This window comes from Malurus melanocephalus, unplaced genomic scaffold, assembly GCF_030028575.1.
Source record: "Malurus melanocephalus ecotype Western Australia unplaced genomic scaffold, MMel_1.1 scaffold_154, whole genome shotgun sequence".
Taxonomy (NCBI): Eukaryota; Metazoa; Chordata; class Aves; order Passeriformes; family Maluridae; genus Malurus; species Malurus melanocephalus.
In genome coordinates, this window is record NW_026623386.1 from 1,227,908 (window position 1) to 1,244,084 (window position 16,177).

The window sequence follows — 16,177 nt, forward strand, 5'->3', positions numbered from 1 at the left end:
TTTTGTTTTGTTTTGTTTTGTTTTGTTTTGTTTTGTTTTTCCCTAGAGAATGTTTGTCCTTTCCTAGTACTTCTCAAGCAAATTATATTAACACAACAGGAAACAGAGGTTGGACTTGATGATTTGAAATATTTCTGGGTGAAACTGTGGTGGGAGAAAGAAGCACAAAGATAAATAAAGAAAAACCCACAAAAACCCCTAAGTGGTAGAAAAATTTGGAAGACTGCATGACACGTTAGAGRTGATCATGCAGAATACTTTGTCTCTTCCTCATTCAAAAACAGCTGAGTAAAGATGCATATATTCTTTCCTACTATTTAATTTAGAAAATGGATTATGTTACAGAAGTGCTTTTCTTGGTTTCATTCCTAAAATGTTTTAATAGTTTCTTATTAATTATATGTAATTTAGAAGCAAATATGTTACAATATAGGGATTAAAAGAATAAATTGCACATGATATGCAGAAGCATGGAGTAGTAATACAGATTTCTTTCTGTGTTAAGAACCCCATCTTCTAATGACAACTTTTGAATATCCTTTTCTGAGAGATGACATTTGCTGTAAACTATTCATAAATTCAAATTTATGAGTCTCCATGTTGATGATTGTAAATTCCATTATAAATGTAATCTTTAGGAATTAGAAATATTTGATAAACGTTATTTGGGAGTGAATACAATAATTAACAACTATTACTACCTAGGCAATCTTGGATAGAAATTATTTATCTTAGTACTAAACTATTAAAATTGTATTGATATTTTAAATTTTGGAAGTGAGAAAATTCATTAATGCAACTTAAAGAAGTGAAAAGGAATAAAAAAAGTTCAATTTTTTAAGAATCTTTTGTTTTAAGAAGCAGGGATTTAAAGAAATGTCATGAAACAATCCATTTTAAAGAAGAAAATGGGCAAGATAGATAGAGTAAGGCAGTGTTCCAGGCTATGTTGCTAAAATATAAGAAAAAATTTAACCAAGTTAAAGTCCTTGTAAAATGTGAAAATAATGTTGCAAGTAGAATATATGAGCTTCAGGAGAGGCCAAATAGGTTGAGCCACATAGGAAATTAATACTTCTATGAGCAGATGGGAAAAAAAAAACAGAGTTTTTCTTAATTTATAGATTCTTTTTTACTTAAAAATTTAACAGAAGTCTCCATTCCTGTTGTACTTTTAAAATACTTGTCCCTTGTAAGAACTACTGTGCAGAAATGTCGCCGCGTTTTTACACATTGTTGCTACTGAAGATTCCGTAGATGACTTAGAAATACCTCTAGCAACCAGCAGGATGTCTTGAGACATTCAAAAAGGATAATGAGACTTCTGTGTAAATAATACAGTTGGAATATAAGAAAACTGCCTAATTATCTTTTTAGTTAGGTCAGGTTATGTGACAGACCATTCTCTATGTGTCAGGACCAGCACGTTGTCTATTAAAAGCCAAGTAAAATAAATGGAATAGCTAGAGGACTGCTGATGGCTCTGACACTGCAAAGAGCTGCACAGGATTAATCAAGGCTAATCACTTAAGAATAATGAAAGAGATTTCAGTAATACTGATGTATTTCTTAGGAAAGGATAATGACATGCTATAGAAAACAAAGTCGTTAAAGGAGTAAGGAACACTGTTTCAAGTGCCATGTAAGTCTGTGTACCATAAAAGAGAATTAGGAAGTTTTCTAGGGATGGTGTAGAATTCTTTTTACTGTTGACAGAAAAAAAGTAGGAGCAAATAATACACAAGGCGAGAGCTAAGCTTCATGGAAATGAATTAATTCAAGGGGAAAAAAAAAAAAAAAACAAAACAAAAGAAACAAAAAAACCAAAAAAACCAAGAATGTAAAAGTTTTCTTTTGTTCTATGGGCAAAACATAAAACCCCACACAAAGAAAATGAAACATCAGCAGCATAACTAATATAACCTATTTTATTGGTAATTAGGAAAAGAGAGATTAAGTAAAGGGTGCTTTTGATGTCTTACAAATGTCAGCAAATGTCACAGGAGCTTTATGGAAATACTGGCTGGGCCTATCAGCTGATTGCTATTATTCACATAAGTTAGAAATAATTTTTCATCAGCAATGCAGTACACAGAACACATTTTCTGAAACCAGTGATTAACATTGCAAAGGAAAATAATTACTATGGACTGCAGTTCTTAATGCGTATCACTCAAGATCAGGATGGGCTTTTTGTCCTCAATAAAAGTATTTGAAGAATAGAGTTCACTGGGYTGATGATGCTGTCTTTTATGTATACACGTAAAACATGCAATTCTCTGTACAATTTGTGCCAAGGTTTATTTCCAAATATATATTTATATCTGGTTATTTTGCTATTTTGCAATCTGATTGAGGAATAAAGTATGTTGCTTTAGTATGAAAAGTATGAATTTAGATATTGTAATTATAGTTACCTACACAGCGTTATTAGAAACATTATTTAATTCAATTAAATTTCATTATGTGGTTGTAATTCCCTGTGTAATTGAGGTATCCACAAGGGGTAGATCCACAAGGCCCCATTGTGGATAAATCCCCAAAATGTCTCCAGAAATGTAACATTCTGGGATTCCACTCTTAAATGCCTGTGTAGTAAAGCATCAGATATGGGGAATAAACACAATGAGTTAAAAACCTACACACAGCTGCAGCACCATGATTTTGTTGGGATTATGGATAGTTGGTGGAATGACTCCCTTGGCTGGAGTGTTGTAGTGGAGGAATAAAGCTCTTTAGGAAGGGTGAGAAGGAAAAACAAAGAGAGGGAGCTGCCCATTTTCTGAGACAGCGGCTGGAGTGCATGGAGCTCTGCTTGGAGATGGAAGAGGAGTCAATGTAGAGTGAATGGATTAGGATTAAAAGGAAGGCAGGCAAAGGTGACATTATAATGGTCATAGACCACTGGACTAAGAAAAACAAGAGAATGAGGCTCTCTAAAAATAGACAGGAGTGACCTCACAATCACACCAGGTTGAGAGAGAGGATCCTTCCTCTCTGCTCAGCACTGTTGAGGCCATGCCCAGAGTCCTCTGCCCAGTTCTAGGCATCCCAGTGCAAAAGAAAYATGGACAYGCTGGRGAGAATYCAGCAAAGAATGACTGAGGCACTGGAGCACTTCAAATGTGAGGAAAGGCTGAGAGAGCTGCAGCTCTTTACACCAGTGGAGAGAAGGCTCAAGGAGATTTTTTCAATGTGCACAAACACCTGAGGGGAGGCTGCGAAGAGGACAAAGGAGGCTTTTTCTGGGTTGCCCAGTGACAGAACCAGAGGTAATGGGCACAAATCAAAATGCAAGAGGTTCCTGTGAATATCAGGAAACACTTCGGTCCTGTGAGGGTGACTGAGCACTAGCAMAACCAYTCTGCAATGTAATTTTATGTAAYRATTTAAASTACTTCTTTATTCAGTRATTGGTGGAGAGATAAGATTTTTCTTGAGAATACYATTCCCTAGAACAACAGATTTCATAATTTACAAAGAGACAAACTTGATGGACAAATAGTAATACAAGTTCCATTTAAGAATTTATACATATTCCCCCTGTCTTCCTTTACTGATCCACATTTAATACCTTGACTACCCATTTAGAGCTGTAAGATCTCACTCCTGGATGTATAGTCCTGCTGATTTCACTATGATATAAATGAAGCCAGGATTGATCCCCTTACATCTTTATCCCTCATTGTTTTAATTGCTATGATTAGATATAGTATCAATTCAGATTCATCAGAAGTCAACTGCAACATAAAAAAATGTCAGCTCTCTCTTTTTCCCTYTCTTCCCTTCATTGGGATTGAATTTAACAATAATGCTACATTATCATGGAGATCACTGTTTTGGAGATTATTAAAATGGTTTTTATTCCTTAATCCTGATGTACACCTTTCACTTAAGCTGGCATCTTCCACTTCCTGGTCTGACAGACATTGTCACTCAGCTCTCTGTCATAAAGTATACATGAGGAGAAAATACACACACATACAGGTAGAAAACCTTCAAAGCTCTTACCAATTGACATGTTACAATGATTTCAGATGGAAACAAAGACCATCTTGTGTTACATGCTTTTAAATGGCCTCCAGCAGCAGGCAAAATAAACTAGGCATCAATATTTTAAATGTGTTCTCCTTTTGTTTTAAAAAATTCAATGCTTTAATGTATAGAGCAAATTGCATGTTTGGATAAATAAAAAATAACTCTGTTTTAATGGTTATTTTGTTAATAACTAGGCTACTTTAGGAAAACATATGTAAGCCATAATAATATAATTCGTGTTTACAAAAAAAGTCCCAAACCTACMACTGGTTCTTACAACCACTTAGTTGTGATTAATGTAGAGAGCGTAAGTGGTGTTTTTTCCTTAAAAGAAACATAAAACTAAACAGGCAAACCCCAGAGTTTTCAAATACATGTAGCTATTGTGAATTCAGTAAAAGGAAAGAATGTGCTGTTTTAGCATATTTGMATTCCTGGGCTGTTCCTTGGTGGAATAGGGAGATTGTTCTGGAAACTACTTAATCCTTTATACAATATTTAGTGCAGAATTTTCTTGTAGTCAAATACCAACCAAACAACATAACGCATAGAAAATATGGATATTTAAAAAAGCTTCCAACAAATTCTGAGGAAAATCTTATCAGATATATTTTTATCCTGAGACCACAGGATAGTGTACAGAGTCTACTTAGAGAAGTAGGAATTTATGTTTGTGCCATATTGATTTCAGTAGGAGGAGAACCAAACAATGTTTCTTTGTTCAGTCCAGTGTTTTAATGAATGGGGACCTGAACAACTGCCATGGGTCAGGAATTTTTTTTCCCTTTAACATGAGAATTCCCTTCTGCTTACTCATACTCAGACATCTWTTGGAGGTGCCAGGAAGTAAGGGCATTTCAGGTCCACTGGTAGTCTCTGCTTTCAGTCTTCACCTGATGCACAGACAGTATTTATTACTAGAATTGGAATATGCATATTGGCTTATGCAAGAACGTTTTGGTGTATGAAATTCGATTAGTCTCTCATCTTAGCTCAGTGCTCCTGTGTGTTCTGGAGTGGAAGCTACAACAACCTAATGAAGCTGAAACTTTCTTGTTCTYYCTCTCTGACCATCAGCTAAAGACCTTGGCTTAAGGAGGGAGTTTGGCTATGGGAACAGGGACTTAGTGCATCTATGAAAGACATTTTGCTGATTATCATGTGATGTATCTTTAAAAAAAAATCCTGCTTTTCTCACCTAAGTCCTAGAATATTTTGTCAGTGGACAAGACCATCTACTTTCCCTGTACTGTGATTCTTCCTTTTAGAATAAGTTACAGTAATAGGAAAAAGATAGTAATCTAGTGATGAAAAAAAATGCTGTATTATTAGTTTATAGAATTTCAGAATCTTGAATATGATATCAGTAGTGAAGACTGTAGGGAGCTCTGAAAATAATAGTTCTATTTATGTGATAGATATTATTTCACCCAGGGATGTGAAAAAAAATGCTAAAAAAATTTTATCATTTATCTCTTACTGTTTTAAAACAAGAGTAAGAACAAACAAGAATTTTGAACAAGGAAGTATTGTGTTTTTTATCAATAAAAATGGTGGAAAATATTTTTRTCTTTTCTTTTGATAATGAATCAAGTTAAACAAATACAATCTGAAAATGCACTGCAGACTGGAGTTTTTTATTTCCATTTTTTTTGCAAAAGAATTTCTGAATACTCATCTTACATTTCTTGTTGCGCTTCCATTTTAGTTTGCTCACTCCTTTTCCAATCTCACAAAGCATTCTTTTTAAAATCTGTCTCTTTCCTTTCTGCCCATCTCCTCTTAAATAACACACAATAGCACAGTCATGACAAACTGACAATATAACTGAGTGAGAACATTTAATGTGTGRCATGTCTCAGTAAAACTTAGTGCAAATTACAGAATCACTGAAAAGAGTCGCTTGAAGTGTTACCTTTCAGATAAATTTAAATAAGTGAACTTCTTTGGGGAGTAAAATGTGGCTTAAAGCCATGACCGTTAAATCTGCCAACCGAGAGAATACTACACAGGATATGAGCTGGTCTGAAAATCTTTTAGAGTAAGTGCAGCTAGTGTTAAACAACTGCATAATTTAATAGTTCAGTTCTTGATGCTTAAAATTAGTATMTCCATTGCAGGAATTCCATGTCAATTATTTTTTGCTGATTTCATGTCAAATCTACCCACTGCTGTGATCATGTTTAAAGAGACAATCATTATTATTCAAAATAAGTATCCAGTCAAGTTGCTAATACTAAATGTGCAGTAGAGCACTGAGTGAAAAGGCAAATGGTTCCATGGTGTGTTTTGGCTTCACATTGTTAATATAAGTACTGAGAGAAAAGCTAATAGGTTACAATTTGCCCTGATTTTTTTCCTCACAATTAGAAGACATTCAAGACTTACTGGAATAAAATCTGAAAGATAGWGTAATTCAAGAGTGTACTGAGGTCTTATTATTACTGTGATACTTGGATTAAATTGAAATATTGACACATTGCAGAAGAAAGTAGAAAAAAAATTGCCCAATCATGCAATTAAAAATGATTGCTGTAAAGTAAGAGAGTAAGAGTGTGTTTAGTAAGTCTCTCATTTTGCAAAGACTGCAAAAATTTTTAACTGTATTGGAAAATGTCCTAAACACTACAGCATATTAAATTAAGATTAAAAAACAACTTGAGCTGTATTAATGCCTACAGTATGTTTTCTAACTAAAGGGAAGTTTCTTAATGCAGTCATGTTATTTAGTCTAGTTATTTGAATACCAATCACTCAAAAATCATAGAGGACTTCTGAATCTGAAATTCAAATAGAAATAGGTTTGACAAATCTTAAAGTCTTTATCTGGCATTGTCATAAATCATTTTGAATTCCAGAAGTAGGTTGTATGATAAAATAGATCTGACTAACCCAATCTTCTCTCTGTTTTTCACAGTAGCATCTCATCACTTTTTGGTGAAAATAGGATTAACACTTAGTATGCTATTAGAGAAAAAGTCCACATACTTTATATTCATTTTGGGAGCTTTCAGAATTGRGTGGAATTCATGGGGGGAGACAAGGAAAAATCCCAGAATTCTGAGTGAAATTGAATCACTGGAAGTCAGTTCACATGGATCTCCTGTGTTATAATTTTCAAGTAATTTTTGAAGCAGAATTATTTTGTTGTTCTACTAAACTCTTCTAAAAGTATTTTTACAAAAGTCTTTTACAGATCTGAAAAGCTATTGAGCTTAATGGGATTGGGACAGGATTGGGACATTTTTCTTTAACTCATATTTTTTATAGTTGCATGTACCCTGCAGAAGGTAGTATGTTAATTAACTTTGGATTTTTTCCTGCAATTGAAGAAAAAGAAAACTGTCTCTTAAAACCTGTTGTTGTCTCTCTGTCTTGGTAATTCAGTCTCATTTTTAAGCATTCATATAACACCYCATGTTGTGGCCCTCTGTAAATATTACCTTCTGTTTAACAACGGACCTTCTTTTTTTTTTAAATTTATATGAAATCCTTCTGAATTCCAAAGTTTGTTCAACCAATTTAGATAGAAGAGATGCAAAAATGTCTTTCACAGTAATTGCAATTACTGTATGATGAAACAGAGCTGTATAAAATAATACCAACCGACATTCTGATTTCCTACAGAGTGAGAAAAAATATACATAAAATAGGTATACCACTTCAGCTGAAAAGGGAATTATTTCTGTGGAAGAACGTCAAGAAATTCACTGAAGCAGGAGTTTGCAAAATATCGGTGACAGATATGAAAACAAAACCACATCTTCACAGCTGATCATTTTGTGCAATGAAATTGCTAAATGAAACAGATGTCTTTCCATTTCTCAGCTTGGCTGACATGAATCACAGATGCCCATTAGCCAAAATAACTATAGGAAACACTGTATACTAAAAGTARCAGAGAAATAGTTCACAGAACATTTTTTTAGTACTTCAGTAAAATAAAAAAAAAATCTCTGCAGTGCTGATTGACACACTGCTCATGCATTTCAGAGCTGGGTAATGATTTATTGTGCAGGGCTGTGAAGTACCTTGGGCAGTCTTTAGCAACCTTGATTCCTCCAGTAACATCTGGGTTGAATTAAGAGCTAAAAAAATAAAATGAGAGGTATTCTCTTTCCTTGCTTATATATGCTACACCTTTTCGCTCCTTGAATTATGTCTAGAAGCCATGCTCATTTCATCTATAGCYTTGGGTTTCCTGATCACCCCAAAAAGACCTTCTGGAATGTCATTCTGAATTTGAAGTTCCTCTACAATAACTCTGGACTCTTATGTGTATACGTACAAATTAAATTGGGTTACTGAGACAAAGTGGAATTATTAAAAGTTTTTTAGATAACACAATTTTATAGCTCAGTGTTCTTCTAAATTATGAAGGTTGGTATTTCTTTTAAATATGTGAAGTGCAACTCTCAGCTCCCTGGAAGTCCTTATGAAGATACCTCAAAGTCTTCTCTTCAGCTCATTTTCTAGACTTTTGGCTAATATATGTGTGGTCAAAAACAAACAAAAAAAAMCCTCAAAAAATCCCCAAACCACAGAAACCAAAAAACTCACACAAGTAAAAAGTTTGAATTTGGCAGATGTAAGAGGTTTATGATTTTGTGGTCATAAAAATCATTTCCAAATCACCTTGGTAAGATTTGCACATAGCTACAGGAGTGGCAATGGAAAGCCATGAGCAATGATAGTACCTTGCATATTAGACAAATAAGTATGTTAAAAGATCTTTACATGCTAAATTGCATCTAAACACAGTGGTTCAAAAGCTTAATATTTTTTAGTTTAGAGATTTTCTCAGTTTTTTGATTTMGTTCTCTTCACTACACTGTTCAGGCTCCTAGTGCCAGGCAACATTTTAAGGCACCAGAACATAATTATTGGAATTGCTTAATTATTTTCCAAGTTTCTGGCATGATTTTGCTAAATACCATGCTCCRAAACAATTTCCATGCATCATTTGTATGTTAAATTTGGCCAGACACTCTTWCTGGGAACTGTTTGCATGGATTCATACTGTTCTGGAGATAATTTATTAGAATGAATTTTGCCAGGCTGCTGGCTGGTTTCTGAGTGAAAGAACAGGCACTGCAACAGCGATAGACTATTGTCAACTTTTGTGAGAGTTTATAATACTGGACCTGGCTTTGGAAAGCAAATGGGAAAACTGCTTTAGGGATTTAAAAATCCCTCTCAAACAGGAGCTTATTTTATCTTTCTGTCAGACATGTAAGGAAGAGCAGCCTCCTACAAAGCTCTTCATCATTCTGCTGTGAAAATATTTCAGAGTGGTCATGGACCTGCAGTGAGTTTCTAGGACCAAAAYGTTTTTGAAGATGAAATTATATTCTTGGAAGATAGGGAAAAGAAAACACTTAAGGATGACTTACACTAGATGCCATTTCAAAATGGGCCACAGCCTGAAAGATACTGTAAACTCCCTYAAAAAGGAGGGCAAAAGGGTTAATTAAAGGTCACAATAAAAGGTCACCATTTTTGTGGGCCATCAGGGGAGGATGAGGGATTCAAGTCCACTTCAAAAATGCATTCCTCTAAAGACAAGTGAGAACGGCTTGAAACCTTCAGTTTGARGTCATCAAGAGAAGCAGAAGGAAAAGAAAGAAAAATATTTACAAAAGAATTTTCTTACCATCTGCCTTCCTACTCTTTATGTTTTGTGGATTTTCCTATTCCTTTATTTATTTTAAAATGAAAAGAAGCAGTAAGAAAATACTCACTTTGTAAAGTAAACATACATGTCTGTAATATGAGTAAAGTTTAATAGGTCTAAATACTTACAGTGTTTCTCAAGATTTACTTCTGAACTAGGAGAAAATAGAAAAACTTTCATGTAGAAAATCAAAGTTCAGAACATGATCATGTTCAAATTTCTGCTATGGAGGCTTTGATCCTGGTGGTTCCTGGTGAGTTCTGTCTGTACCACATATTTCAAGTCTGTGGGAAATACTGAGTGTTTAAAAATTTTTCATAACATAGAAGTTTGCTGTTTGACTTCAGTTTATCCCACCAGTATGTTTGGTTTCGGCTTCAAAGACAGTGAAAGTCGCATTCAAAACCATAACAATTGAATATTTTACACCCAATACTTAAAATGAATGCTATGGAAGACAATATGAGGGCATCATAGATGAACAAGAAAAATATGGCTGAATAGCAAGGGGAATACTTATGCTATGCTACTTGTATAATATTTTTCATGATCTGAAATGTAAGCTTAAATTAACAAAAAATGTTCACATGACTGAATATAATCTTACTGCAGATCTAATCAATGTTATTATGTGTTCAAATAACTATTTTTAAAAGACAAAAATACACTAGCTCTATCTTAACTTTTGGAATATTCTGATATTTCATGGGTGTGATTTTAAAAAAAAAACTTTATATTTGCACTTCATGTTTGTAATAAGAATTTCTGCTTGATTTGRTCCTTCTGCTGAACCCAAAAATAAGGTTACAAGAAAGAATATGGTGAAAATAAGTCTAAATGCCAGAGTCTTTCTGCTAACTGTGAAATCAATGAGATTGGAAGGACCTTTCCAAGAAGGTGAGGAGAGAAATTATGCTCAGTGTATCCAAAAGATCAAATAAGCCATGCATACTACAGTACAGAAAACAAAACATAAATAAATAATTTTTGTTTTTATCTAAAGACAGTTAGAACTGCAAGTTATATATGTGAAGTTATACTTTATACAACTTATATAATGAGTATTAAATCAATACTGAATACTTATTAAATTTGGGTTTTTCCTTTATGTTATTTACATTAGGCGATGAAGTGAAAGCAATAATTACTTAACCTTAAATATTCCCAAATTTAGGAGAAATATAAATAATATGAGATTTAAAAAAAAAAAAAAAGTTATTATTTCATGAAACCAGTTTTCCTTAATTGTCTTGTATTTAGCCATGTACTTTATCTGCTTAGTGAATTTACAACTAGCACAGCAGTTGTGAATCTTTAATAGGATCTCTTCAAGGAAAGAAAAGGTCAGTATTAACATAAAAATCTTCTTTAAGAACCATGGTGCAAAGGTTTCTTAGCAGAGAACAGGTGTTGCTGCAAAAGCAAAATCTGCCAGAAGAGTCAAGGTAAAAGATTCTTGGAGCTAAGTTAGGAAAAACCAGCTGTCAGTCAGTGGTGAATGGAAATTACTTTCTTAATGGTATTAAGCACATTTGTTGCACACAGAATGATTTAACATATAATGATTTTTTAAAAACCTCTGTCCTTTTCATTGCTTCTAAACAAAATGCTCTCTTCTTCCATTACAGCTTCATTCTGACCAGGATAAAGGAGATGGATCCCTCAAATACATTTTGTCAGGAGATGGAGCTGGTACTCTTTTCATAATTGATGAAAAAACAGGTGAYATTCATGCAACTCGGAGAATTGACAGGGAAGAGAAAGCCTTTTACACCCTGCGTGCCCAAGCTATCAATAGAAGAACTCTGAGACCAGTGGAACCTGAATCTGAGTTTGTCATCAAGATCCATGACATCAATGACAATGAACCAACATTTCCAGAAGAAATTTACACTGCTAGTGTTCCTGAAATGTCAGTAGTAGGTGAGTTCTCTATACTGAGGCACAAATGCCTGTCCTCCATTRCTTGACAAATTATTTCCCCATCCTCTGAAAAGTCAGTCGTGTAGAATTCTACTTGATAAGTATTTTTCATTTTGGTTTGTTTGTTCAAATACTGAAATTGCATCCAATTTTTATGATTTTTATGATCTGAGATCCATTTCTACTTGGACTATCCAAATTATTAGCTTTACAGTTCTTTGGAATATGRATATTAATAGATAGTAGGTAGTGGTGAACCATCATCCTCCTTAATATCTGTTAGAATAAGATGACTAAATTAGCCTGTTGAAAGCTCAGCGAATTTTTTTCTTTCATTTTCACTGGAAGTTCCCAGTGGTGATAAGCCCTGAACAGAGAGCTGTCTCCACTTTCTCAGTAGCTAAGTAAAATTATATATTGACTCATGTGCTGTTGATGCACTGTCTGAAGGTAGACACCCTCTTTATTTTCTTTCACTTCTTTACTGTATAGAAAAATCCTCTTGTGTTTTCACTTCCTATCTTTAAGTCAATCCATGAATGACATCTTAAAAAATATTAAACAGGTGTTTGAGTTAATCTTTCTTCTCTTTGCAATGTATTTTCAGTTCCTGTTTTAACTACAAAGTTGTGGCCTGGATCATGCCAGCTGGTGAAATTTATAAACAATAAAATATTGGAATATGAGCTATTGTTGATATTGTATAGAAATCCTTAGGGAAAATTTTGAAAAACTTAAAAATACATAATGTTTCTTTTGAAAATGAATATTAATTTATTCATTGCATAGCTATAGCTACCATAATATTAAATCCTAAAATTTCAAAAAAACAAACAATAAATTCAATATAACTTTTGGCTATTATTACCATTTTATTACTACCACTACCTGAACTAGATCAAACAGTGTTTTGAGATGTTTTACACATACAGGTATTGAATATTTAGTACTTACTGTCCTGGGCCTTGAAAATGCCAAAAGAGAAAAAAAAAACATAATTGTTGAAAGAGAATGGCTTCAACATGCAATGCATGGTTTATTCTTAATATTTCAGTCTGCTTTCAGTTTGTGATTGAATATTTTTTAAAAGTTCCAACATTCATCAAGCTGTTTTTATTACAAAGGAAAACAAATAAAATAAAATAAAATAAAATAAATTAAAAAAAAAAAGAAAAAAGTTTGACATGTGATTGTGTAGGGCTATACCGAAATCTCATTAAATCAGTTCACTTAAAGAGGAGAATTGAAAGTCTTCTAGCTTTACTGTTCCATAATCTAACAAAATGTAATAACAATTTCCTAATTTACTGGTCAGTTTTCTAAATTTCCATAGGCATATACAGCTTTAGGCAGAGCATTTTGAATGTGCATCCTGAAAGAGCATTGCTGCTGTTTCCAGAGAAGCATATGGCAAGATCACAGTAGGGCCTAAAAAGTATGTCTAAAAAGTTAGAATTTCCATTTTATTTCTCATGTTGTTCCTATAAATTCCAGAATGCATTGTTTAAAATGTGATTAGAAAGATTTATGTTTAATGTTTTCATTAAAAATTATTCCATTATATAATATTCAGTTATAGTCGATTGATTCCTAATTTTCTCAGTCTCTATTCCATAAATAGAATCTTTTTCTTTAAGTGTTCTCAAACATTCCAGACATTATTTCAATGATTCTAACGTACTCAGGCAACACTGATTCCAGTGTATCTGTCCATCTACGTAGATCTTAAGAGTTTTGAAACTGCAAAATTTTTAGCATTGCAACAAAAATGAAAGCGATAAGGTGATAAGAAAAATTATTTAGAAAACACCAGTGTGTAGAAGAAGAAACAGCAAGAAAAAATAGCTTAGGTGCACTTAGAGTTTTAACCTTGTGTCTTGCATAAATAGCTGTGCTGAAACAAATGGACTTTATTCTGTCAATAAAAYTATAATAATTTAGAGAATTGTAACTCARTTCAAATCTGTCATGTTCCCASATTTTATAAATGTGGCCATTCATCTGCTAGAGTGACTGAATAACTACCTGATAGGTAGAATTTTCTTTTAACTTTATTACTTTTAGATTTGTGGCTGATCCCTAGAGGTATATATTCATCTGTGGTCCATGAGAGGATGATGTGATTTTATAAAGTATTCATCAAAGTTGATTCATTTCTTCATAACACTAATTTAATTCTCTAACTTAAAAAAAATTTACTCTGCAATCTCAGAGCTAAAGGCTGAATGGAGAAGGRGRGAAATTTTCTAAAAGAATAAGTTGCATWAAACATTTGAGAAAAATAGAATTAATTAGAAATTGTGAAGTCATTATGTTAAAATTCTTCATATAATTGTATAATAATATATTATGACATCGTTAATTACAAAACATTTTTATGATATCATACAATTCAAGAATTTTTAGTACAGAAACTTACATGAAATTTATGAAAAAATAAGCAATTATATTTTTTATGAAAATAACACTTCCCTATCCAAAGGAAAGCAGGAAGAAATATCTTTTTTCTATTCTCTCTGCATTATTTTTATGTTTTTTAGTTGTAATATTGCGAGCAGCCCATTATTTGCCCAGTACTGTTGACCATGGGCTAAGAAAGTGTCAGGCTTGATGTAAGGAATGCAGATAGAAATTGCAGTATTGGATATAACTGTAGTGTTGCATTGAATGTCTCCTGTAGTACTCACCTCTGTGAGAATATAGACATATTTCATCTTTCTATAAGTGTCTAGAAATGTTAAATAGAGTTTAGGATATAAATACTGTCTCAGCGATAGGTACTAGAAATTACAAATCTAAATTACTATGGCTCTTGCCTCAGTAGATTTGAGTTATATGGCTCTGTGAAAAGTATGACACTGTCAGGACTGTAATATTTTCATTAATGTAAATGTAATATTTTCATTATCTAATGCAGCACAGTCAGCACAATATGGCACTGTGCCATGTGTTGGGAGTCTGAGAAAGAGAGGCATTAGTGGAACCACACCCTGCCTTTCTTGGATCAGACCTGGCCAAGCAGACAGAACACCGTGCAAAAGATTCCCTATGCTCACTGTTCCACTTTGCTGAATGTGGTGATTRAGGGATGGGGGAGAATGGTGACAAGTTCATCCCCAATCCAATAGGTGCATCTGTTCCATGACTGTTCCGCTGTCACAGGTGCCCTTGAGTAACAGGCAGGGGAGGTACTGATCTCCCCTCTCCGCTGATTTGCAATAGGACAAAAGAAAGTGGAATGAAACTGTCAAGGGAAGCTCAGATTGGACATTAGGAAAAGGTTCTTCATTGAGAAGTTGGTCAGTCACTGGAAAAAGCTCCCCAGGAAAGTGTCAGAGTGTCTAGAATGTTTCTCTTAGCCATATGGTTTTGTTTTAGGTAGCCCTGCAAAAAGCAAGAAGTTGGACTCAATAGTCCTTATGGATCCTTTCCAATCCAGTATATGATTCTGTGATAGAATTATCCACTWAAAATACATCAATATTTTTATAGAATGCCTTGCACTCCTGCTCCTATTGGCACATCCAAGTTTGATAATTTACTATTAATTAAGTGTAAAGGTAGGACCACTAGACAGACACATAAACATACCCAAACTGGTTTTTTAAATTTCAGTTTATTCCAACCAACTACAAAGAGAAAGATCCTTTTTCTGTATAAGTAGGATTGGTGAGTGGCAGTAAAATGGGGTGAACAGCAAAATAAAAGACATACCGCTTTCTCTACCAAATGTGAAAGAGGATCTGCTGCAGATGGATGGCAACAGAGGTCAGATGCCATGCCTCTTATTGGGGGAAACAACACCAGAACAATTCTCTTTGTTCAYTGTTTCCGATTCCTGTAGATTGTTATCATCCTCTTTTATATACATTTCCACCACACAAATGATGTTTTACAGATAATAAATATTTGTTCTTTTCTTCTTTGTTATACTTTAAATCCACATCAGTCTTTAATATGACTAGTTACTTACAGCTTGTATCTGTGTACCTTCTATTTTTGTTATTCTGAGACCATATTCTCAAAACCTCTGCTATCTCCTGCTGCCTGCACTCTCAATCCTGGTACTGAATATCAATGTTTCAAATAGGCTTAATCTTATCTCTACTTTAAGAAATGTCTCAAAAAAGAAAAAAAAAAAAAAAAAAAAAAACAAAAAAAAAAAAAAAAAAAAAAAAAAAAACAAAAACAAAAAACTCCACTCTTCTGCAATTTTGCGACACTGTTGTCTGTTTATTTGTACTGCAGCCACAGCAGTAAGATGATCATATGAACTCTATACACACTCATCTGAATACCAGAATGAAGACAAACATGTTATCACATCATAATAACAAAAGAAAGAAACTGCAAAAACTTGAAATAATTGAAATCTGTGYACCCTAGAAATACAGGGTTTGGTCCATCCTAAAAGGCCCTTTTCTAGAAGGAACCATAAGATCATTGGGAGGTTAGAAAAACACTATTAAGTCTTTATCTACTCCATCTGCCTCCATCCTCATGATATCAAATTGTGATGTAGACATATATCAGCCCTTTTCA

General features: G+C 33.6%; 1 protein-coding gene across 1 annotated transcript in view; it reads left to right on the top strand.

The window, feature by feature from the left end:
- LOC130576780 (cadherin-10) overlaps positions 1-16,177 on the top strand; it is a 57,681-nt gene that overhangs the window by 12,267 nt on the left and 29,237 nt on the right. The window contains exon 2 of the mRNA XM_057371679.1: positions 11,341-11,635. Within this exon, the coding sequence (XP_057227662.1) occupies positions 11,341-11,635 (295 nt within the window). The remainder of the gene's footprint in view (positions 1-11,340; positions 11,636-16,177) is intronic.